A 27230-nucleotide genomic window follows, 5' to 3' on the forward strand; every position below is an offset into this window, starting at 1 on the left:
GAAAGCATGCCTACATTTTTATACCATTATTTATGTATTGGACTGTACCTGCGGAGCTCGTCACTACTTTTAGCCCAGGGGTTAGTCTTGTTACTTATTTAGTTGGTTGTACTCATACTACTCTCTACACCTCGTGTGCAGATCCAGGTGCTCCCGGATACGACGACTGCTTGATTTCGGAGTTATTTCTTTTGGATACAATCAATGTAGCTGCTTGACGTCCGCAGACTTGATTCTCTTCCTGTTTAGTTATTGTACTATTCTATATTTTAGATAGTGATTTTTATCACTCAGACTTTGTATTCATTTAGATGATCTTGTACTTAGTGACACCGAGTTTTGGGAGTGTTTATATTTATATTTGTGAGATTTCTTCTGCTGAATTTAATTATTATGTTTTTAAATTTAAAAGATATGGTGTTTCATTGGGATTGTCGGCTTGCCTAGTATTGAGTTAGGCGCCATCATGACAGGTGGAATTTTGGGTCGTGACAAGTTGGTATCAGAGCCTAGGTTACATATGTCTCACGAGTCATAAGCAGGTTTAGTAGAGTCATGCGGATTGGTACAGAGACGTCTGTACTTATATTCGAGAGGCTGCAGAACCCTTAGGAAAATTTCACTTTCTTATATTCTATAGTGCATAATTGATTCATCTTGAAACATAACTCTTTGAATTCCTTCCATGCATTCGTGTTCGCATGTGAGTGCTCCGTACCAGTTGTGCATCGCTGGCTTATGATTCCATGAATGGGGTTCGAGATGTGTTTTCTCTGTTTTGGTGATAGGCCAGTCTGGAGGACTTGAGGCCAGGATTAGACCGCAACTTAGGCTCAGTAGTTTCAGTTGTGTGAACTTATACAATTGGACTCATATGTACAGTAGTGTCCCTATGAGTGGAATTTGTGGCTCGATGAACGGATAGATGACCATATGGTGATTATATTGTGACTACGGGATGTGTTCAGATGGTTTGAAAGTGAGACAAAAAAAATATTTGCTTGAGATGTAAAGAGGACTATTAGGTATTTGACTTCTGTCTCGAATTGACGTAGAGTCTGGAGTTATGAATGTATTGAAGGATCGTTCACATGGTGTAATTGTGGAACAAATTAAATTTTCGTGTCTTGTTGATGAGTTCAAACTAATGAAGGTTAAGTGATTACGTAGTAGTTGTGGCAGTAAAGATGGTATAGAAAGATGCTAGTTTGAGGCTAAACATGCGGGTTATCACCTGCAGAATAAACTACAGAGGTGTAATCTTTATAATGTTGTGTGAAGAATCTTCTTTCCTATTAGTAAGGCAGATGTATTGAGATTTGAATTTGAATTAGTCAAGAAAGTTGACCTGAACATCACGGGAATTGAAGGTGAGCTTAGTAGACGATTTGAGGTACCATATAGGTTATGTTGCATGAGCTTGGGAAGAATTTAGTTAAATCTAACTACGGTGTTATGGAAGTAATTGAATATGGGTATTGTGAATTATTGAATATTTTGATCTATGGCCTTGAGCCAAGTGGGGGAGCCTGCTATTGACAATTCGATTTCATGGTTATATGTTAAATTTAGGTTTTGGTCCGAGACATACTTGTGGAACAGTTATGAATGCATAGGCTGAGATCAAGGATGACTCAAGTAAGGAAATTTTCCGAATACGGGATATAATACACTTACGAAAAACAAAATCATGGAAGGATTAAGTTGTTAATTGCAAAGAATGTAGCTCGCATGGAATATGAATTCGACCGGTGGTGTTAAGGCAGGGTTACTTCTTTGAGTATTTTTGTGCTAATGGGGCATGTGTCTTTTGGCCCGTTTGGGTGGTGCAATTCAAGTTTGAGCAGAGTGGGTGACTCTCGAGAAGGTTCTAATGGGTTTGAGATTTATATATGACAATTGAGAATTTTTTCGGACTTGTGTATGGATAGAATATGAGATTTTCATTTGATGGTGCCGGGACTTGTGGTAATTCCGTATGACTATGGATTCTATTCTCGAGTATAAGAAATGTAAAAGAACAATTTTAAGTCTCCATAAGGTCTTTTCAGAGTGGGTGTCTCGGTTGTGGTATTTATTAGAGTAATTATGATGTGGTGAGGCTCTACAGATGTTTGGTGGTAATATTCTTGGGTTTGGTAACCTACGTGGCTTGGTCGAGTTAGAGGAATTCAATCTTGATAGCTTGATTATGTGCAAACAGATTTCAAAGTGTTCTTGATGGTTTTTACCATGAGTTGAGCCGGATATTTTCTATCGGTGTGAGGAACGTGTTATGTATTGTGATTTCCTCCTACAAGGGAACAGATGGAAAATTTCTACTAATCTGGTATGTATTTTATTGGTGACTCAGAGTTGATATGAAATTCTCGTACTCTTCGTATGGTGATCTAATAGAGGCGGTGTGTCATGTGAGATTGAGAATTGCACATACAAGGTGGTCGTTCAGTTTTGAAGGGAAGGTCATGAATTATGGACAATATGATTAGTTCCGAACATTTAGATGAATGTTATAACTGCTCGATAATTCCTGAGAATGGTGCACATTTCAGAAGGCGCATTGTGTTTTGACTTACGGATGTTCATTAGTATTGCGGTACACACCTGGTTGATAGACTGTTGATATTCAAATTATTGTTCTGTGGTACTGAAGAATCATAGAAGTATTCCTCATGGGATGATCGTGTATGAGAGATGTATTAGACATTCAGGCGGTGGAGTTGGGATCAAATATGGTGATTCGTGTGTTCTATGGATTTGGAGACTGAGAGTTCTCAGAAACAGGTTGTTTCGTGGTTGTGGACTGTGAAGATGTGGCCAAGCCTAGTCAAATGATAGTATGTGTTATGGTTAGGTCATTATGGACTTTTGGAGGGCTATTTGTCCATTCGTGGATGGCCGGAGTTGATTTGGGGGCCCATTGATAGGCCCAATGAGGATGTGTATTCTACACCGGGTCGGATTTGTTGACTTCGAACTGCTATTGTTGAGGGATATGCCATTCGGTTAGAATTGATTTTTATTCGTATCGGATATGTTCTATGTGTTACTCTTCTATGCTTCGAAAGGTTGTGATTCATTGGTTATATGTACACATGGTGCGGTTCTGTTTGGGCCTTATAGCAGAATTCGAGTGAGATGGTGATTGGGGTGTGGAATGGTTGATTGCGCCTTAGTTATGGTCTTTCCAGATTGTGGTATATTATGTTATTTGTTTCTCCATGGTTATGGTTATGCACTTCATGTACTTGATGTCAAATTGCATGTGGTTGTTGATTTTGAGCATTGTGGCTTGAGGTATTTCATATGGACCACTGCTTGGATGGGGTCACGCATTGCAGCTGGGTTATGTCGGGAGATGATCCTTTGTGTTAGATTCATGTATCTTGGTTTTACTAGGTATGATGGGTTCGTAGCATTTTGGTTGTGGTGGTACTTATTGAACTTTCGGGATGGTTCCCTTATTTGAGTCATTTTCCATGATTGAGTATATTTGGAATGTTGCTTATTCGTGCACAAATTGCACGGGTTATGGCTTTAGATTGATTGATGTGGCATGTCACTATAGTGGTTGTATTGGATGAGATGAGGTCATTGAACCTAGAATGGATTCTATCAGATTTGATTACAACGTGTAGGAAGAATAATTTAGAATTTGGCTTAAATAATTGGCTATGGTACTTGTTGAACGAGGGAAAGCTCCGTGACTTGTTGATCTGGTAAGTGGTCATGAAATTTTGCGTGTTTCTTTCATTATCGGTAGTGTATGAAGGTTTTGGAGTGAGGCGTTGTTTGATATGTGGTTTAATACCGGTATCGGGTTTGTTTTTAAGCAACTATAATGATTAGAAACTATTACGAGTATACGGGTTATGTGGTATATCATGTGATTACATCTGGAGTTATGGCCAAGGCTTAATACAACTTGTTAAGACTCATACAGAGTGTAAATATGAGATTCGGGTCTTCAAAAGAAATTTTTGGATGTTGGAAATTAGATTCCAAGGTTTATGGGCTAATGCTAAATTAGTAATTTTCAGTTATGTGATGTCATCAGGCCTATATGGAATAGGGTGACGTGGGATCACCCCCGGGTATGTGCGTGATAAGGTGAAATAGTGATTTGAAGGTTTAGGAACAACTCTTGGCACGTTCGAGGATGAACGTATGTTTAAGTAGGGGAGAATGTAATGACCCGACTTGTCATTTTGAGAATTAGCATTCCGTTCGATGGCTTAAGGTCTCGAGCAGCTTTGAAATGTGTATTATGACTTACCGGGTTAGTTGGTTCAGGTTCGGAGTGATTTCAGAATAAATTGCGACACTTAGTCTCTTAATTGAAAGTCTAAGTTGGAAAAGTCGACCGGATATTAACTTATGTGTAAACAACCTCGGATTTGGATTTTGATGGTTCTGTGAGCTCTGTTAGGTGATTTTGGACTTAGGAACGCGTCCGGATTTCGATTTGGAGGTCAGTAGTAGAATTAGGTTTAAAATGCCGAAAGTTGGAATTTTAGAAAGTTTGACAGGGAGTGAATTTTTTGATATCGGGGTCGCATTGGATTTACGGAAGTTGGAGTAGGTTCGTGGTGTCATTTATGACTTGTGTGCATAATTTGAGGTCAATCGAACGTGATTTGATAGGTTTTGACGTCGTTTGTAGAAGTTATAAATTTCAAAGTTCATGAGGCTTGAATCCGTGGGAAATTCGTATTTTTGATGTTGTTTGAGGTGATTTGAGGGTTTGCCCAAGTTTGTATAGTGTTTTAGGACTTGATGGTATCTTTGGTTGAGGTCCCGGGGGCCTCAGGTAAGTTTCGGGGTGAGTTTTGAGCGAGTCCGGGCATTTTGACATTCTGATGTTGTTCTGGAACATTGGAAGTACGGACCACACAATTTCATGTGCAGAGGCATATTTTTGAGTGTTGTAGCAGATGAAAAAGTGCTGCAGCAGATGAAAATGTGCGGATCGCAGAGGAAAAATGCGGACCGCACAATTTTGAATACGACCGCACTTCAGGGTGTTCTGCAGGTTCGCTGGCCCGACTTCGGAAGCTTATATCTTTTGATCCACAAGGAATTTGGAGATGATTCAAAAAGGAACGTAGTAGCCCTTCGTGTCTATTTTCTGGAAAGATAAAGAAATCATCATTTGGACATATGCAGAGAAGGTTATGGCCAATTTACAAAAGCCTGGTAGTGGAGAGGCTGTGAAGTGTAGCCGCACAATTTTTGTACTACCATAGAACTTGGAAATGTGCGGACCGCACATTGGGAAGTCAGAGGGTGTACTATATAACCGAGGCCTAGGGTATTATTTTATTTTTGGACCTAGAGAGCTTGGGTTGTGACGATCTTTCGTAGGCTGTTCAAGAAATTCATTGGGGTAAGTGATTTTAACTCGGATTTGGTTAATATACATGAATATATCATTATTTTCATCATCCAATTAGTATTTTGAGATGGAAATTTGGGAAAAATTGTAGAAATTTTATAAAATATATTTTTGGGATTTAAATACCGATTCGAAATCGGATTTGAGTGAAATTAGTATGGTTGAACTCGTAATTGAATGAGTTGTCGGATTTTGTGAGTTTCGTCGGATTCCGAGATGTGGGCCCCACAGGCAATTTTTGAGTTAAATTTCGGACTTTGTTAGAAAATTAGTATTTTCATATGGACTAAATTCCTATGATTTGTATTGACTGAATCAAATTAATTGTGACTAGATACGAGGCTTTCAGAGGCAAATTTGCAAGGCAAAGGCATAGCGGAGTAAAACATTACACGGTTTGAGGTAAGTAACACTTCTAAACTTGGTTCTGAGGGTATGAATCCCCAAATCGATGTTATATAAATTGTTCTGAGGTGACACACACGATAGTTGACGAGCGTGTGGACGTGCACCATTAAAATTGTGACTTGAATAAATTCTGTGAAGTTGTAAAAATTAAAGAGTCATGTTATTATCTGAACATTTCCCACAAGTTAGAGAAATTGAGCTGAGACTCTTATTAAAGATCATGTTTAGGCTTTCTGCCGATATTTTGGGACCCATGGGGTCATGTAGCTGTTAAATTAATTGTTTTAAAATATACATTTCATACTTAGTCATGCTCATATATTGTGAGGATATTTATGGGATCGGGGCTGCCCATCTGCAGCAAGCCATATCGGCTTTATATATATTATTATTATTATTATTATTATTATTATGGGATCGGGTTGCACGCCTGTAGCAGGCCTTATAGGCTTTATTATTATATGGATCCGGGTTGCATGCCTGTAGCAGGCATTATTGAATTTATTATTATATGGATCGGGACTGCTAGCCTGTAGTAAGCCATATCGGCTTTATATTACGCTTGGGCTGAATGAGCCCCTCCGGAGACTGTATACACCCCTAGTGAGTGTAGATGATTATATATATATTCGGGATGGACTTCCCAGGGCATGAGCTTGCCTTATTTATTTATATTATGATGAATTTTTCTTGGACATGGATCTTGTCCGTATCATTTACATGTGAGAGTAAATTACCCAGGGCTGGATTGGCCTTATACGGTACTGAGGGACTGACTGTCAGTCGATGTGAATATATATACGAGATGGAATATCACTGGATTGAATTGGCCATAGACAGTACCGAGTGACCGAATGATTTGTGACCAGTAGTACAGGAAGTCTTTCCACTGAGATGTCACATTCCTCATATCATGCAGTATTGATCTATTTTGCTTGTACCGAGTTTAACTGTTGAACTTGAAAGCATGCCTACATTTTTATACCATTATTTATGTATTGGACTGTACCTGCAGAGCTCGTCACTACTTTCAGCCCAGAGATTAGTCTTGTTACTTATTGAGTTGGTTGTACTCATACTACTCTCTACACCTCGTGTGCAGATCCAGTTGCTCCCGGATATGACAGCTGCTTGATTTCGGAGTTATTTCTGTTGGAGACAATCAAGGTAGCTGCTTGACGTCCGCATACTTGATTCTCTTCCTGTTTAGTTATTGTACTGTTCTATATTTTAGATAGTGATTTTTATCACTTAGACTTTGTATTCATTTAGATGCTCATGTACTCAGTGATACCGGGTTTTGAGAGTATTTATATTTGTATTTGTGAGATTTTTTCCGCTGAATTTAATTATTATGTTTTCAAATTTTAAAGATATGGTGTTTCATTGGGATTATCGGCTTGCCTAGTATTGAGTTAGGCGCCATCACGATAGGTGAAATTTTGGGTCGTGACACTTCCCAATTGACCTTTGTTATTTCCTCCCTTTGCTTGTTTTTGCAGGAATCCCCTACTTGTTTTTTCTGATTTTAGTCGATAAACGAGAGGTTCAAGTTAATAGCTGGTGATTGCTACTAGAAATATGAAAGATAAAGGAAGAAATTTCTCACAGACTGAGCTGATTTTGTGAACAATTTTCACTTTGACTCTGTAGTTGTTCCAGTGATTTCTCACCTTAAATTATACTTGCAAAATGGCTGATCATGGTAAGTATATCCAACCACTTGTTATTGACAACGGAAGTGAAACGAGCAAGGTTAGTTAGAAAAAATGCTTATAATTTTAGCTCCATATGTATAGTGTATAGTGTTAACTGCAGTAAGAGGTAGACCTATGTATAATATTGAGGGGTCACCAGACCCGTAACTTCGGTTTGAAAATGGTTTATTTAAAAAACTTGGTACCATGAACACTAAAAGACTTTAGGGGCACTGGTTTTGCAGTATACTAGTGTCCTCGTTGCGTTAAAATCCTGGATCCACCTCTAATTACATTGCTCCTAATGTGATCTACTAATGAATAATAACTGTGTCGTTTGTTTCTTTAGGTTGGCTTTGCTGGAGATGATTCTCCTAAGGCTGTTTTAAGTATAGTTGCTCGTCCTCGTCACACTGGCGTCATGGTTGGAATAGGACAAAAAGATGCCTATGTTGGTGAAGAAGCTCGGTATAAAAGAGGTTATTTTTCTCTCAGATATCCAATTGAAGATGGTATCATAAGAGACTGGGATGATATGGAGCAAATGTGGCAACATACATTTTACAATGAGCTCGACTATGTTTCCTGGCATAGCAGAACGTACGAGCAAGGAAATAACTGCTCTTGCTCCGAGCAACACGAAGATCAAGGTGATTGCACCACCTGAGAGGAAGTACTGTGGCTGGATAGGTGAATCAGTTCTAGCTTCCCTCAGTACTTTCAAACAAGTTAGTTTCTGGTCGCCTTTTTAAGTCTTAGTCTCAAATAATTGGTTTAGCACTAAGATCTATATGTTACATGCAGATGTGTTTAGCAAAAGGCGAGTATGATGAATCTGGTCCCTCAATTATCCACAGATGGTGTTTCTAAGCTTGGTGAAGATGTTAATACTGGTTTTGTTGTCAGTTTACAAGGCAAAGGTTTTTGTTCATACTTTTCTATTGTGGTTTGATAATTCAATAGACAGAAGAAGCATTTTGTCCAACTTTGGCAAGAAAAAATATTCCCTCCGTTTCAATTTATGTGAACTTATTTGACCGGGCACGAAATTTAAGAAAAAAGAGAAGATTTTTAAACTTGTGGTGTAAAATGAGTCACATATTTTGTGTGGCTATAAATGATTGCATAAAGGTAATCTCTTTCCAAATAGGGAAATAAGTCATTCTTTTTGGCATGGACTAAAAAGGAAATAGGTTCAAATAAATTGAAACAGAGGGAGTAAGTGACAGTTGATTTCAGATCACAGGTTTCTTATTTTTTTAGAGAAAGGCAACACAAGTAATTATTAACAGCTTGTTTGGATGGTCGTTATATATCGTTTCATAATGTATCATATCATATTGCATTATATTGTACTGTATCGTTTGATAAATATAATGTTTGGATAAATGTATCATTTGCCGTTGTTTCATAATGTCACGCACCCAATGAAACGAAGAATTAACTTGCAATATTACATAGAAAAAGTATGGTACAAGATAAAATTATTATATAAAAAAGTAGGGTAAATAATATAATAAAATTATTTAATAATAATAAAGGACAAGATGAGAGGAAAAAACAAGGTAACGACACGACCATACTAAATCAGTCGTTATATAAAGTGACACTTTTCGGTGTCATATAACGACATATTTAACGATACAATATAATGAAATTTAAGTAATAATCAAAATAAAAATTACATTTAAGGTAACAATTTGATACGACACAATATGTAACAATCATCCAAACAAGTTGTAACTGCAGTTTACTGTACAAAGAGCTAACAAAAAGGTAGGCCTCTTTCCATTTGAGATTTAAGCGTGGATTTTTTGTTTCTTTACTTTTTCCTTTTTTTTTCTTCTTCCTTTTTTGTATGTACTAACCTGATTTTAAATTTTGTTACTTCGTCATTGTTATTTTCTGTAAGTTATTTTGTAGTTTATTCAGTAACTTGGCAACTCATCAAATTAAAAAGCTTACCATTTAATGATCGATGCAAGCTCGAAGTTCCATTAATAACAGAACTACAGAAGGGTTAATACTAAATACACCAAATAAAGAAGGCATAATAGTTCGGGACCTTCTGAACTTAGCCACTGTTTTTTCGATGCGCACCTGAATTATTTTTTGTCCTAATTATCCTTCTAAACTTAACAGTTTGATAAATCTAAGTCTTAAACCTTTAGATGTAGACACGATGAAGAGCATGAATACACTTTCTTTGGATGCGTGAGAGTGAAGAAAAATAAAAAAATCATTCTTTATTTTTCAATTTAATTGCCACATAGAACTACCAAAAATGACTCTTGAGCATACCAGTTAGTTCCTCCAATTCCTATGCGATGGTGAATAAAAGTGCACCTGTACCTTTCTAACATTTTCAATCTCCATTTTAATAAAGAAAAAGTAAAATTCTACAAGAATATATTTGTCACGATCCAAAATCTCACCCGTCGTGATGACGCCTATCTCGATACTAGGCAAGCCGTTAATGTCACTAAACCACAATTTCTTTTAAGTTTGAGAATATAATATTTAAATACAATTCAAAATCTCCCAAATACAATACGAACACTCCCCAAAACCTGGTGTCAATGAGTATATGAGCATCTAATATGAATACAAATATGGGAAAGTACGGTCTACAATAGTCTAAGACCAAAAATTACAGTAATACAGAGATAGGAAAGGAGAGACAAGGTCTGCGAAATACGGCAACTACCTCTGAATCTCAGAAAAATCAGCTGTACGGAAGAATCAACACCCGCTATGTCCGGGAACACCTGAATCTGCACATGAAGTGTAGAGTGTAGTATGCGTACAACCAACTCAGCAAGTAACAATAGTAAATAAGGAACTGAGGATAGTAACGAGCTACACAGTTATGGTTCATTTTCAGTAATCCCAGCAAAGAATAGACATGCTATCAAATCTGACAGTTTAATGTTAAATCAATTTTAATACAGTTCCTGTCCATGTAATCCGTATATCAACAATCTTTCAGAGATTTCACAACAATGACAGATAGCAACTAAATGCAACAACAAATGGAATTTAAGTACAACCTCTTAGAACAATAATTACTCACTAGGCTCCCAGCCCTCATCACTCCCTTGGCTCCCAGCCCTCACTCAATGGGTACCCGCGCTCACTGGAGGTGTACAGACTCATGAGGGGCTCCTACAGCCCAAGCTCTATAAGAACGGACAACTCAAGTGCTGCACGGACAACTCATGTGCCATAATATAAATATCTGGATCTGCACGGCTAACTCACGTGCAATAATAATATCTGGATCCGCACGGCCAACTCACGTGCTGCACGGCCACCTCACGTTCAACAATAATATAAGGAACCGCACGGCCAACTCATGTGCAATAATAATATAAGGAACTGCACGGCCAACTCACGTGCAATAATAATATCTGGATCCGCACGGCCAACTCACGTGCTATAATAATATCTGGATCCGCATGGCCAACTCACGTGCAATAGTATAATATATAGATCTGCACGGCCAACTCACGTGCTATAGTATAATATATAGATATGCACGGCCAACTCACGTGCAATAATATAATATATATATATAAAGCCAACATGGCCTACTACGGCGTGCAGCCCGATCCCAAAAATATCTTCACAATCAGGCCCTCGGCCTCACTCAATCATAAACCTCTCAAGCCACTCGGGTATTTTAGTAAAACAGGGCATTTGGCCTAAAACATTTATATGCATAAAAAATAGAGTCACAAAAACTGAGTTATGTGGTAAACAAGTATAAACATGACTGAGTATAGATTTTCAATTGAAAACAATGAGAGGATAGTAAGAAAATACCCCTAAGGGTCCAAACAACACTAGCTCAAGGCCCAAACATAGCATTCAACCCAATTTACAGAAATTCATTCTAAAACATATAAGTATCATATAATTTTCATAAAAATATTCAACTTTATAGTTGTTACGGGACGGACTAAGTCATAATTTCCTCGGTGCACGCCCACACGTCCGTCACCTAGCATGTGCGTCACCTCCAAAAAATATAATCACATGATACCAAAATCCGGGGTTTCATACCCTAATGACCAGATTTAAAACTGTTACTTACCTTAACAACGTAAAATTCCTACTCCGGGATGCCCTCGTCTCTGGACTCGGTCTCCAAAAGCTCCGAATCTATCCATAATCAGAATAATACTATCAACATAGGCTAAAGAATCGAATTCCAACGGAAAAACTACATAAATAGGCCAAAAATCCGAAATCGGCCAAAATTCGACCCCCGGGCCCACGTCTTGAAACCAGTCAAAAATGGCCGAATAATAATCCTCGTCCTCTCCCGAGTCTAACTATATAAAATTCATCAAATTCCGACATCAACTTGACCCTCAAATCTTCAATTAAAATCTTGAAGATTTCTACCATTTTTAACCCAATCTATACCCATTTGAACTCAACAATCTTTCCATAAACCTTATTGATATGTATAAATGATACTGTTACACTCAAGAATCGTACTCTTAATCATCCATCTTTACCCAAACTCGAAATTGAAGACTAGGGGTTAGAACCTTACCTCTTGGGGTGAAGATCTTGTGATATTTCCTTGTTGGATTTCAAAGCATGAACAAGATCTTGATGAAGAAAGTTCTTGAGCTTCTACCTCTCTCTAGAACACTCTCTATTCTCTCTAAAAATATCATATTTTTGCTTCAAAATGAGCTTCAAAGCGTATTTATCGAAGTTGGGTCGGGTTATAACAATAAAAGAATGGATACTCCAAATATTCCGGACCAGGAGATAGGCCTGGCCTCGCCAGGCCAAAGCCTGGTTATACCTGGCTTTTGGCTGGCCTCGCCAGGCTAAAGCCTGGTATTACACTTGGCCTCGCCAGGCTAAAGCCTGGTCTTACACCCGGCCTCGCGAGCTCTGTAGCGAGCTACAGGACAGCCTTTGGGTATTTGATCATAACTTCTTGTAGGAATGTCCAAATAATGAATGGTTTGAAGCATTGGAAAGTAGACTCGAAGATCTTTTATTTGATAGGTAGATCATCACATAACTCCATATATATATATGTAGATATTCTCGTTCAAATTTGGGTCTTGCCCGAACTCACTTGAAACTTTAGTCTTATGAAATTTCCAACTTCTACATTCGATGCCGAAACCTATCGAATCAAGTCCGATTGACCTTAAATTTTGCACGCAAGTCATAAATGACATAACAGACCTATTCCAATTTACGGAATTGAATTCCAACTCCGATATCAAAAAGTTAATCCCCCGGTCAAACTTTTCAAAAATTTAACTTTCGGCATTTCAAGCCAAATTCCACTATGTACCTCCAAAAACTTTTCCGGACCCGCTCCTAAGTCCAAAGTCACCATACGGAGCTATTGGAATTATCAAAACTCCATTCCAATGTAATTTACACATAAGTCGACATCCGGACAACTATTTCAACTTAAGCTTCCAACATGAAATTCATTCTTCCAAGCTAACTCTGAAGTATCTTAAAACCAAACCGATATTTTACACAAGTCATAATACCTCGTAGGAAGCTATTCAATACTTCAAATAGTTGAAAGGAGTGTAAATGCTTAAAACGACCGGTCGGGTCGTTATAATCTCCCCCACTTAAAGATATGTTCGTCCTCGAACGTGCCAAGAGTTATTTCCAAGCCACCACATCACTATTCCATCTTACCACGCATGTACCCGGGGGTGATCTCACGTTACCCTATTCTATATAGGCCTGACCACACAACATAACGGAAAATCATTAATTTACCCTTAGCCCAAAAACCATGGAGCCAAATTTCTAACATCCAGAATTCTTTTCAATACCCGAATCTCATATCTACACACTGTATAAGTATGAGCAAACTGTATCCAGCCATAACCATAGTCCCAGATAAAATCACTTTCTATGCCGACCTTCAATATGTTCCTCCCAATATACCGGAATCCAACCTGATAGTATCCATTCTTAGTCCAATGACCTTATATTACTAAACACAACTATCCGATTGACATGCCATACCAATACAACTCAATCCACAACTGCGCAACTTTGTACACAAAAATGGAAAATGTCTCAAAGTAGAGAATCGTATTGTAAGTTCAACAAGAACCACCACCACTATAATACTATAATCTCATTATATATTGTACAACTGATACACACAAGTTTAATAACAGTAACCAGCTCTTTTAGAGCTCACATAAACATCACTCGCACGGAAAACTCACGTGCTATCGTATCAATAACGTAATCCGCCAGGCATGGTCACAGACCTCCAGTCCAAGCATATCATAGAGGAGAAATAAAATAAGGACACATGTATGTGATACATGAAATGAATTCATATGCTCCTGGACTGGTATAAATAACGCGCCATAGCGTAAGCATGTGCAAAGTCTGGTGTTACACTTCAAATTGGCATGTTAATGCAAAAATAGTAACTACCCATTTATTCAGGGGAATTAACCTTTTTTAAACCTCAAATGTAACCCAGAAAGTTCTCAACAAAGGTACGAACATGAGAAACGTTATAACTTTACGCTCAACAGTCAACTCTAGGCATATCATAGCCTAAGTATTCTTTCGAGTATGAGTACTTGCCCTGATGCCCGCACATTGGCTCAAACCCCGCATATATGCACACTTATAGCGTGTAGCTATCACAATTAATTAACACAACTAGTGCCTCCACTGAGTAAAAATTAAAATACTCACCTCAAACAAGCCGCAACCTGAAATAATATACTTCTGAGAACTCCCAGTCCCCAAATTCATCAAACACATGAATCACCGTAACTGATCCCAACTCCAGCACTAGAATGACTAACACGTCTTCTTTTCATGATCTTCCCATGACGAATACTTTCATAATTCTTTCGTGCCACATAGAAATAATTTGAATATTAGCAGTCTATAGCCCAGGTGGGTACTGCAATATCGATGAATATCCGTAAGTTAAAACATAACGCGTCTTCTGAAATGCACACCCTTCTCAGGGATCCTCGGGCAATTATAACATTCCTTTAAATATCTGAAACTAACCATTCTGTCCAAAATTCGTGATCTTTCTTTCAAGAATGAACTGCCACCTTATGCGTGTGAATCTAAATCCTGCACAACATACCACATCTACCATGTGAGGCACAAGAATCTCATTATCAACTCTGAGTCACCGGCAAATTACATACCCGATTAGTTAGAAACCCTTCTCTCGCTTCCTTCCAGGAGAAAATCATAATATACAATATGTTTCCCACACAGGTAGAGAATATCTGGTTCAAATCGTCAAGAACACTTTGAAATCCATCTGCACATAAGTAAGCTATTAGAACTAAATTCCTCTAACTCGACCAAACCACGTAGGTCACCAAAACCCAAGAATATTACCACCAAAACATCTGTGAGTCTCTCAACATCATAATTACCGTTATAAATACCACAACCGAAACACCCACTCTGAAAATACCTTATTTGATTCTAAGGCCATTTCGTTCACCTTCCTGATACCAAAATATAAAATCCCTAATGATATACAAAAATGGCACAAGTCTCGACACCATCCAACTTAAATCTCATATTTTAGCCATAAACAAATCCGCCAAAAATTCTCAATTGTTATATATTAATCTTGAATCCATTGGAACTTTCTCGAGAGTCGCCCCCTTTGTTCAAATCCACATTACACCGCCCAAATGGGCCAAAAGACATGTTCCCCATTAGCACAACAACACTCAAAGGAGTAACTCTACTTTAATACCACCTATCAGATTCATACTCCGTGTGCACTATATCATTCACAAATAACAACTCACTCATCCCACGATTTTTATATACTTATAAAACGTAATATAACCCGTATTTAGAAATTTCCTTACTCGACTCATTCTCGAACTCCACCTCTGCAAGTCATCATCGATTCCCAAGTATACTTCAGACCAAAACAAAAAAAATATTTAACACATAACCATGAATTGAATTATCAATAGAAGGCCCCCCCCCACTTATCTCAGAGCCATAGATTAAAACACTTCATAACTCAAAATACCCATACTTTATTACTGCCATAATACTACAGTCAGTTCAACAAAAATTCTTCTCAAGTTCAAGACACACTAACCATAATTACCTCAAGTATCCGCTAAGTTCGAATTTATTCTCGTGACAGTCAAGTCAACTTTCTCAACCAGATTCAAATTCAAATCCCAATACATCTGCCCTACTGGTAGAAAAGAAGATTCTCCACATAACATTATAAAGATCACACCTTTGTAGTTTATTCCGCAGGTGATACCACGCATGTTTAGCCTCAAACTGGCATATTTCTATACCTTTTTTACTCCCACAACTCCTACGTAATCACTTAACCTTCATGAGTTTGAACTCATCAACAAGACACGAAAATTCAATTTGTTCCACAATTACACCACATAAAAGATTCTTCAACACATTCATAACTCGAGACTCTATGTCAAATCGAGACAAAAATCAAATATCCAATAGTCTCTTTTTACATCCCTTAACCATCTGAATACATCCCGCGGTCACAAAACAATCATCATATGGTCATCCAGCCATTCATCGAGCTACAAATTCCACTCATAGGGACACTACCACCAGATATATGAGTCAAATTGTACAAGTTCATACAACTGAAACTACTGAGCCTAAGCTGCGGTCTAATCCTGGCCTCAAGTCCTCCAGACTGGCCCGTCACCAAAACACAGAATACACATTTTGAAACTCGTTCATGAAATAACAAGCCGTGATCCACAGCTGATACCGAGCGCTCATGTCCGCATACAAATGCGTGGAAGGAATTCAAAGAGTTATGTTTCAAGATAAATCAATTCTGCACGATAGAATACAAGAAAGTGAAATTTTCCTAAGGGTTCAGCTGCCTCTCGAAGATAAGTACAGACGTCTCCGTACCGATCCGCAAGAATCTACTAAACCTGCTCATGACTCGTGAGACCTATGTTACCTAGAGCTCTGATACCAACTTGTCACGACCCAAAATCTCACCTGTCGTGATGGCGCCTATCTCGATACTAGGCAAGCCGTTAATGTCACTAAACCACAATTTCTTTTAAGTTTGAGAATATAATATTTAAATACAATTCAAAATCTCCCAAATACAAATACGAACACTCCCCAAAACCTGGTGTTACTGAGTACATGAGCATCTAATATGAATATAAATCTGGGAAAGTACGGTCTACAATAGTCTAAGACCAAAAATTACAGTAATACAGAGATAGAGAAGGAGAGACAAGGTCTGTGAAACACGACAGCTACCTCTGAATCTCCGAAAAATCAACTGTACAGAAAAATCAACACCCGCTATGTCCAGAAATACCTGGATCTACATACGAAGTGCAGGGTATAGTATGAGTACAACCAACTCAACAAGTAACAATAATAAATAAGGAACTGAAGATAGTAACAAGCTACACAGTTATGGTTCATTTCCAGTAAACCCAGCAAAGAATAGACATGCTATCAAATCTGACAGTTTAATGTCAAATCAATTTTTGTACAGTTCCTGTTCATGTAATCCGTATATCAACAATCTTTTAGAGATTTTACAACAATGACAGATAGCAAGTAAATGCAACAACAAATGGAATTTAAGTACAACCTCTCAGAACAACAATTACTCACTGGGTTCCCAGCCCTCATCACTCCCTGGGCTCCCAGCCCTCACTCAATGGGTACCTGCGCTTACTGGAGGTGTACAGACTCATGAGGGGCTCCTACAACCCAAGCGCTATAAGCACGGACAACTCACGTGCTGCACGGATAACTCACGTGCCATAATATAAATATCCGGATCCGCACGGCCAACTCACGTGCAATAATAATATCTGGATCTGTATGGCCAACTCACGTGCTGCACGGCCAACTCACGTGCAATAATAATATAAGGAACCGCACGGCCAACTCACGTGTAATAATAATATCTGGATCCGCACGGCCAACTCACGTGCTATAATAATATCTGGATCCGCATGGCCAACTCACGTGCAATAGTATAATATATAGATCTGTACGGCCAACTCACGTGCTGTAGTATAATATATAGATATGCACGGCCAACTCACGTGCAATAATATAATATATATAAAGCCAACATGGCTTGCTGCGGCGTGCAGCCCAATCCCAAAAATATCTTCACAATCAGGCCCTCGGCCTCACTCAGCCATAAACCTCTCAAGCCACTCGGGCATTTTAGTAAAACAAGGCATTCGGCCCAAAACATTTATATGCATAAAAAATAGAGTCACAAAAACTAAGTTATGCGGTAAACAAGTTTAAACATGATTGAGTATAGATTTTCAATCGAAAATAATGAGAGGATAGTAAGAAAAAGCCCCTAAGGGTCCAAACAACACTGGCGCAAAGCCCAAATATGGCATTCAACCCAATTTACATAAATTCTTTCTATAACATATAAATATCATATAATTTCCATAAAAATATTCAACTTTATAGTTTCTACGGGACAGACCAAGTCACAATCCCCTCGGTGCACGCCCATACGCCCGTCACCTAGCATGTGCGTCACCTACAAAAATAATAATCACATGATACCAAAATCGAGGGTTTCATACCCTCAGGACCAGATTTACAACTGTTACTTACCTTAACAACGTAAAAGTCCTACTTCGGGATGCCCTCTTCTCTCGACTCGATCTCCAAAAGCTCCAAATCTATCCATAATCAGAATAATACTATCAACATAGGCTAAAGAATCGAATTCCAACGGAAAAACTACATAAATAGGCCAAAAATCCGAAATCGGCCAAAATTTGACCCCCGGGCCCACGTCTTGAGACCAGTCAAAAATGGCAGAATAATAATCCTCGTCCTCTCCCGAGTCTAACCATATAAAATTTATCAAATTCCGACATCAACTCGACCCTCAAATCTTCAATTAAAGTCTTGAAGATTTCTACCATTTTCAACCCAATCTATACCCATTTGAACTCAACAATCTTTTCATAAACCTTATTGATATGTATAAATGATACTATTACACCCAAGAATCATACTCTTAATCACCCATCTTTACCCAAACTCGATATTTCCTTGTTGGATTTAAAACTTTGAACAAGATCTTAATGAACAAAGTACTTGAGCTTCTTCCTCTCTCTAGAACACTCTCTCTTCTCTCTAAAAATATCAGATTTTTGCTCCAAAATGAGCTTCAAGGCTTATTTATCGAAGTTGGGTCGGGTTATAACAATAAAAGAATGGATACTCCAAAAATTCCGGACCAGGCGATAGGCCTGGCCTTGCCAGGACAAATCCTGGTTATACCTGGCTTTTAGCTGGCCTCGCCAAGCTAAAGCCTGGTATTACACCTGGCCTCGCCAGGCTAAAGCCTGGTATTACACCTGGCCTCGACAGGCTAATGCCTGGTATTACACCTGGACTCGCTAGGCTAAAGCCTGGTATTACACCTGGCCTCGCCAAGCTAAAGCCTGGTCTTACACCCGGCCTCGCGAGCTCTGTAGCGAGCTATAGGACAACCTTTGTGTATTCGATCATAACGTCTTGTAGGAATGTCCGTATGATGATTGGTTTGAAGCATTGGAAAGTAGACTCAAAGATCTTTCATTTGATAGGTAGATCATCACATAACTCTATATATATATATATATATATATATATATATATATATGTAGATATTCTCGTTCAAAGTTGGGTCTTGCGCGAACTCACTTGAAACTTTAGTCTTATGAAATTTCTAACTTCTACATTCGATGTCGAAACCTATCGAATCAAGTCCGATTGATCTCAAATTTTGCACACAAGTCATAAATGACATAACAGACCTATTCCAATTTACGGAATTGAATTCCGACCCCGATATCAAAAAGTCAATCCCCTGGTCAAACTTTCCAAAAATTTAACTTTCGGCATTTCAAGCCAAATTCCACTACGTACCTCCAAATATTTTTTCGAATATGCTCCTAAGTCCAAAGTCACCATACGGAGCTATTGAAATTATCAAAACTCCATTCCAATGTCGTTTACACATAAGTCAACATCCGGTCAACTATTTCAACTTAAGCTTCCAACATGAAATTCATTCTTCCAAGCTAACTCCGAAGTACCTTAAAACCAAACCGATAATTTACACAAGTCATAATACCTCGTAGGAAGCTATTCAATACTTCAAATAGTTGAAAGGAACGTAAATGCTTAAAACGACCGGTCGGATCATTACAATATTCTATATCTTTTTCATATTTTTTATAATTTTATCGTCCATTATTGAAAGTTTATTGACTCGATTAATCTAAATTTGTGTTCGATAAACTCACTAAGGAAGGTAAAGTGCTCCATATCAAAAGGATACCTCCTATTTGTTTTTTCATGTAACGGATGATATTTAATTCCAAAATTATGAGTTTATTGAAAAACGTTTAATTCCCAAAATTCGAACTCGTAGGTCATACTTTCTAGTATCTCTTTGTTCGTATAACTTCATGACCAGCATTAATCGTAGGTTTAATCCACATAATTTAGGTATCATCTTTTGAATGATTTCTTAAAAAGTGAATGTTTGAGTTGTAAAAAACGAAAAAAAGGTTATATAATTTTCTAAAAAAATAAAAAATATTGTCTGAAAGGAATACAAATTTCTTTTCTACTAGTTTTAGTATACGTGGGGTTGTACGTGTGTATAATGTCTATCAATTAAAAATATATACATTGACGTAAAATGCAATATTTGTTTAGATGATAAAAATATTTTTTCTCATAGTAATTGTATTAAATATCTTCTAAATATGCATAGATGATGAATTTAGTTAAATTAGTTGTACATTATTTTGTAATTATACATATCTTATTGTATGATTTACAAATATGTTAAATTGTATCTCACCTGACATCTCTTTATGAATATATTTTGGCTTCTACTATTTCATCTTTGTTTCTGAAAGTTTGCATTTAATTAATTTAATTCTTACTACTTTAATTAGATTTTATTTTATATTCTGATTTCTTTTATCGCCGATGATCTTTTTTTGAAAATTAATTTATGTACTCTTAGATTTGTGTAAACTTGAAAAATAATTTTACATATATGATGAATTTGAAAAGGAAAAAAATTGGATTATTTTTCTAGTTAGTTAATTCAAATCCGGGAAAAAGGTCAATTCAAATACTTAATTATCTTTTAATCACTAATAGAAATAATATATTTTTTGATAATTTAAATTATTAATATTAGCTCATAGCATAAAAATAAATATTTAATTATAACTATATTTTTATCCACAAATATTCTTTTGTCAAATGATAAAAAATCGCACTTTTGCACTTTATGTTTGTCAATCACTTTCTCTCTCTTTCTCTTGCTATTATTAAATATTTTCGTAATTATTTATTCTAATAATATTTTAAAATCTATATTAATATTTATATCTAAGCAAATTATTGATCGAAGAATAAAAATTAATAGTCAATAGACCAATATCACATAGAATATTCATAGCATTTATAGCTTAAATACTTATTTGAATAAAGGACAAAGCAAACTACTTTCTCTTTCTTTAATTTTTTTCTTTATTTTATTTTGTTTACATCATAATTGTCCACCTAAAATTTAGCATGATTATACAATTCCTTTTTAGGTAAAAAAAGGGTTCAATTGTATAAAATTCATATATAAGATAAAACATATAAATTTTTAATTACATTTTAATTTTAAATTAATATAAGATAAAACTTTAATAATTCTAAAATCCTAAGTGTAAGGACCTCTTACTTAATTCAAATAAGGAAAGGTATAATAAGTAATAAATCTTATTTAATTTCAAACTCATAGATATTAGCTAGAAGAATAATTAAGGCTATAGGGCATTTAGGAAATGTTACCCTTCTTTTGTTTCCAGATCGTGCCATAGAGCTGAGTCGTAAGAAGTCAGTATGAAGCTTTCACCAGATTTTGTATGCACGAGAGGTGCAGGTATCACAGTAGAGCTTTAAGGCGTAATTTCTACCTATGTGGAAGGGAGGTTATGAAAGAAATAAAAGATACAATGCGAGATTGAAAAGTAAGGTAAAGGTGAAGATGATACGAGATATTCAAGTACAAAAGGTTGTGAATAGTCGAGACTTCAGATAGAGGTTGGATTTTAGTTTAGTTTACATAGGAGACCCTAGCAAAAGTTTTGTAAATCTCTAAGAGTTTACATTCGAGGACGAATGTTTCTAAAGGGGGGAAGGATGTTACATCCCGTACTTTAATATTAGGATGAGTCGTAGTAATCCATATAAGCTTGAAGGGATTAAGACCATTCATGAGGTTATAGAGAATTTGTGACTATGTTATTGTAAGACCCCGTAAGTTTAACAACCTTGATACCGTTATATACATTTGTATTGGTATTTTGAATGGAATATTTTTGTAAAACAAAGGTTTGAAAAATATGATTTTATATAGTTATTAATATTACTACTTTCGAATATGCTTTAAATTAAACACATAATATGAAAAAGTTTATGAGATTTTCTTTATTGTAAAGATAGAAATTATTTTCTCGCAAGAAAAGAAGGTTATCTTTTTACCATTTTAAGAATTAAGCGTATGAAAATTTGTATTCTTTATATGAGATTAGGAAAATTAGAAGTTGAGAAAATATATGTATTTTTACATGGATGTTTTAATAAAATAATAGTGTATGTATTGATTTTATATGGTACTATAATTTATTAATATTTTAATAGTAGTATTTTAAGTAATTTGAGATAATTTTTAATTATGTGGATAAATTGGTTAATAGGGGATTAACAAGTTAATTAAGAATTAGTATACCCCCAAGGAGCTCCTTAACGTGGCAGTAAATCAAGCCACATTTGGTGACTATTAAATCATGAAACAAGGTGGTAACATTTAAAGATACCTTTATCTCATTTGGTTGAGAAATGTTATCAAAAAGGCAAAGAGATGGTTCGGCCTATTGATCTCTTTTCCTGTAGTAAACAACATCCCCTTCCTAATTAGCAACTTTCTTCATAAGTTTTAAAAGGGGGGCTAAGATTTGAAAAGTAACGATGGAGCTTAATCAATTCATTTGAAACTTCAAAGCGTGTGATTTGCTATTCTAAGGGAGTACGGTGCAATCTTTCTCAAGAATATCATACGGATTCTTCCCTACTTCGACCCACTGTTACGTGTTTCGTCGCAATTAGCGTGTGTTAGAGGGATTGTCAAAAGAATCGGCCCAGGTATGTTAAGGCTAATCCTTCTTTCTTTTGGCATGATCCAAGTAACGATACGTAAACGTAATGTTATTCCATAAATGGTTCTACTCTTAGTAGTTAAGGATGTCTATATTATTCATTCTGTTGTTATTCAGGTTGATTCTTATATGTCGTTAATTAATGTTGACTTATTGTTATGTTTCAGTTCCTCCTTATATACTCGGTACATTATTCGTACTGACGTCCTTTTGTTGGGGACACTGCATTCATGCCTGCAGGTATAGACAATCAGTTTGACGAACCCTCATAGTAAACGAGCTTAGCATTCAACGAAGGATCGGTAAGACTCCACATCATTTGGAGTGCAGCCGAGTCTATGAGTCATTGTGTCAGAGTTTTGCTATATACTTATGGGTAGGCCGGTACCCTATTCCATTTGATGTCAAATAATCTTAGAGGTTTTGTAGACAGAGGTTCATTTTGTACAGTATGTCAGAGGCCTTGACGGCCCATATGTATTCATGTTTTAAGAAAGATGGTTCATTGATATAATATTTTCCCACTTACAGTTGTACATTATGAGTTCTGGCCATGTGGGCCCATGATAGTTACAAAAGAAATGAGTTCAGCTAACTCGACCTATGTATGTTCTAGTTTTGGTCGAACGATCATGAATTACAGAGTGGTTCGCTCGGGCTAGCACGACACCGAATGCCAGCCACACCTCCCCAGGTTTGGGGCGTGACAAAGGGCCTTCGTGCTTTAAAATAGAACTAGTCTCTATGTACGTGCATCTCACGTATAACCATAGACACGCCTAAAAATTAACGTAATATGAATATATGTTTTACCAGAATATTGTTAATCTCATATAACTAATGACATTAAATATGCTACTTTTAAGTTGATTCATTTTCTTATCACTATTAGTCTTTAGTTACTTATATGAAAAAATGGTACAAGCCAAAGCATGTCTATTTTTTGCTGGAATTATTGGAAATGAATTGTATTTGTATAGCTCGTCACTACTTTCTCAGTTCCTTATTTATTTCTGTTACTTGTTGAGTTCGTTGTAATCATGCTATACCCTGCACTTTATGTGCAGATCCAGGTGTATTTAATCACATAGGTCGTTGAGTTCGTGTGCGATCGAGTACCGGAGACTACGAGGTAGCTGCCGGCGTTCGCAGACCTTGTCTCTCCTTCTATGTTTTCTTTCTTTTTTGTATTGATACTTAGACACAGTTTGTATTAGACTGGATATCTAGATTCCCGTGGCTCAGTGACACCCCGATGCTCGGCTATTTTCTTTTCCTCACTTATGTTTTATTTGGGTTTTACCCTCATTTTTATGAAACATTCCGGTTATTTTAAATGTCTTAATTCATTTCTGTTAAATTTTGAAAGTGTTTTGGAAAGGTTGGCTTGCCTAGTATCACGATAGGCGTCATCACGACGGGTTAGGTTTTGGGTTGTGACAGATATGCACAGCAAGGCAACAAGAACACCATTAATATAGTTCAACAAATAATAAATACAAGTACATCCAATTAAATCAAGTCCTTCAAATATAAATTTTTCGCCTATATGCTTCTCAAATTATACTCTTTAGGATATAATACTTTTCAATAAATATATTTCAAATATAAATGCTTCAATAAATATCTTTTAAATATAATTCCTTCAAATATATATCTTTCAAATAAAAAAATTTCAAATAATTCTCTTTCTAATATAATTCCTTCAAATAGATATCTTTCGAATAAAAGTCTTTCAAATACAACAACAACAACAACAATAACCCAGTATAATCTCACTAGTGGGGTCTAGGGAGGGTAGTGTGTACGCAGACCTTACCCCTACCTTGGGGTAGAGAGACTGTTTCCAATAGACCTTCGACGTCCTTCCCTCCAAGAACTCTCCACCTTGCTCTTGGGGTGACTCGAACTCACAACCTCTTGGTTGGAAGTGGAGGGTGCTTACCATCAGAGCAACCCACCTTGTCCAAATAAATATCCTTCAAATATAATTCTTTCAAATAAATATATTTCGAATACAATTCTTTCCAATAATATTTTGAATATAATCCTTTCAAATAAAAGTCACCTTGTGATACCTCATCTCATAATCATAAAATACGGGTCTCAGCCTACTTTCATATTTCCACGGCACCTCATGCCGATATCTTTATCACAATAGCACGGATAACTCACGTGCCAATATCATCACCATATTTTTTCCGGCACCTCGTGCCCACATTTCATATCTGTCGCGGCATGCAACCCGATTCCATATAACATAATCCGCCTGGCAATAGCCACAGGCTCCCAATTTCAACATAGATCAGACAATTATCAAGTTTACCGAAACAATAAGATAAGTTGCACAAGATATAAAAACAAACACAAGAAAAATCACAACATCACATAAAAAATACCAACGCAATAACCCCACATTATCACATAAAAATTACCAACACAATAACTCCACATCATCACATATCATCCCTGACCTTGCCACTTTTATCTCTCATAAAGCCACCCTTATCACTCATATAATAGCCTCCCTTATCCCTCCGCCCTGACAATATCAATAGTCACCCTTATCGCTCATATTGCCACTCTTATCTCTCCTATAGCCACCCTTATTGCTCCGCCCAGACAATATCCCAACACATATAACAATAGTGAAATGCCACCCTTATACCCATATAATATCAACATTGAAATGCCTCCCTTATATCCTCAAAATAATAACTCAAATAACACAATAATTTACACGGAATATTATCACGACAATATAGCAAAATCAATTCTTATCACGATTTGCCCAATAGCCACAACCAATTCCAAAGATATAACAAAATCAATTAATTTCACAACAAATAGCCCAAGGCTCTACACAATGGGTATAAAACCTTAAAAATAATCAACATAGATAGAAAATAATCAACATAGGGTAATGCCTTCATTAATCCAAATTTTGATAATTATATTAACACTTTAACACTGTTTCTTAAGCTTGTTTAATTAATTCTTTGAGATGGAAAATACATAATGAAATTAAATTCCAAAAAATATCAAATCATCAAATTCACGGAATCCACATAAATATACAAGTAATAATCAAATCAAATTATCATACAAAAATAAATTCAACAAACGCGAATTGAAGCATGGCAAATAGACGATTTAATAAATGTCAACAATTATCCAATTTACTACACAATATGCCTAAGACTTTAACCCAATATATTTTGCACATATAAGCCCGAGTACGTACTCGTCACCTTACGTACACGGCTTTTCACATTTCACAAATGGCACATAAGACTCTATGCCTAAGGGGTAATTCCCCCACTCAAGGTTAGGCAAGATACTTACCTTTTTGAAGTTATGCCGATATTCCAAAATCTCCTTCTTGCTTGAATTGACCTCTGGACCGCTCTAATATATCCAAATTAATTGTATAACTTCATTAAAATTCACCAAAAATAATTCCGGATGATAATACGCCGACTTAAAAATTTATTTCAAAATGTCAACAAAAGTCAACGCGGGACTTGCCTCTCGGAACCCGACATAATTTTTATGAAATTCGAACACCCATTCCGATACGAGTTCAACCATACCAATTTATCAAATTCCGATAACAACTCGACCTCCAAATCTTAAATTTTCGTTTTTGGAAGATTTTTCTTCCATTAAAATCCGAATTAAACGATGAATATAATCATACATTCATGAAATATAAATACTTTAGGATATTGAACACTTACCCCAACCAAGCTTGTGAAAACTCCCTCCAAAATCGCCCAAATCCGAGCTCCAAAACTTTCAATCGAAATGAAGAAATGACTGATTTTCGACCCCTTATGTTTCTCTCCATTTTTGCTTCTGCGGACACATTTGTCGCACCTACGAGCTCGCTTTTGTGAGCACATGCCCGCTTCTGCGAAGTCCACTGGCCACTGCCCTCTCGCACCTGCGGAAGAATTTCCGCTTCTGTGCACATCGCATGTGCGAGAGCGTTGGCCGCTTCTGCGCAACTTGCCGCTTTTGCAGTTCTTCCTGCGCTTCCACGCACAAACCGTCGCTTATGCGGCCTTATTTATCAGCCTTGCCCATATCCCTTTCATTCTCTTCTGTGAGCTTCCTCTCGCTTCTGTGATGGTCGCACCTGCGCCCATAATTCCCCAGGTGCGATTCCAACAGCTGCAACCATTTTCCAGCAGCTTCCTTCAAGTCCAATTTGCTTCGTTAAATTTCCGAAATCCACCGGAGTCCCTTGGGACTTTAATCAAATATATAAACATGTCCCAAAATACAATACGGACTAGTCGAGGCTTCAACCCAAGTCAAATAACGCCAAAATTACAAATTGCGCATCGAATCGAATTATGAGTTTTCAAACTCTTCTAACTTCTATATTTTGTGCCGAAACGTATCAAATAAATCCGGAATGACTTCAAATTTTTAACAAAAGTCATAAATGAC

At 36.8% G+C, this 27230-nt stretch overlaps 2 protein-coding genes across 2 annotated transcripts in view; one reads left to right on the forward strand and one right to left on the reverse strand.

The window, feature by feature from the left end:
• LOC104087273 (uncharacterized) overlaps window positions 1-27230 on the reverse strand; it is a 102884-nt gene that overhangs the window by 33569 nt on the left and 42085 nt on the right. The gene's annotated exons all lie outside the window — the stretch shown is intronic.
• Window positions 7306-8497, forward strand: LOC104102738 (actin-1-like). Its single transcript, XM_018773015.3, has 3 exons — window positions 7306-7558; window positions 7850-8228; window positions 8305-8497. Exons 1-2 carry the CDS (start codon window positions 7496-7498, stop codon window positions 8165-8167), a joined length of 381 nt encoding a protein of 126 aa, XP_018628531.1. The 5' UTR covers window positions 7306-7495; the 3' UTR covers window positions 8168-8228; window positions 8305-8497.

Source organism: Nicotiana tomentosiformis, chromosome 9 (assembly GCF_000390325.3).
Source record: "Nicotiana tomentosiformis chromosome 9, ASM39032v3, whole genome shotgun sequence".
In the NCBI taxonomy this organism is placed as follows: Eukaryota; Viridiplantae; Streptophyta; class Magnoliopsida; order Solanales; family Solanaceae; genus Nicotiana; species Nicotiana tomentosiformis.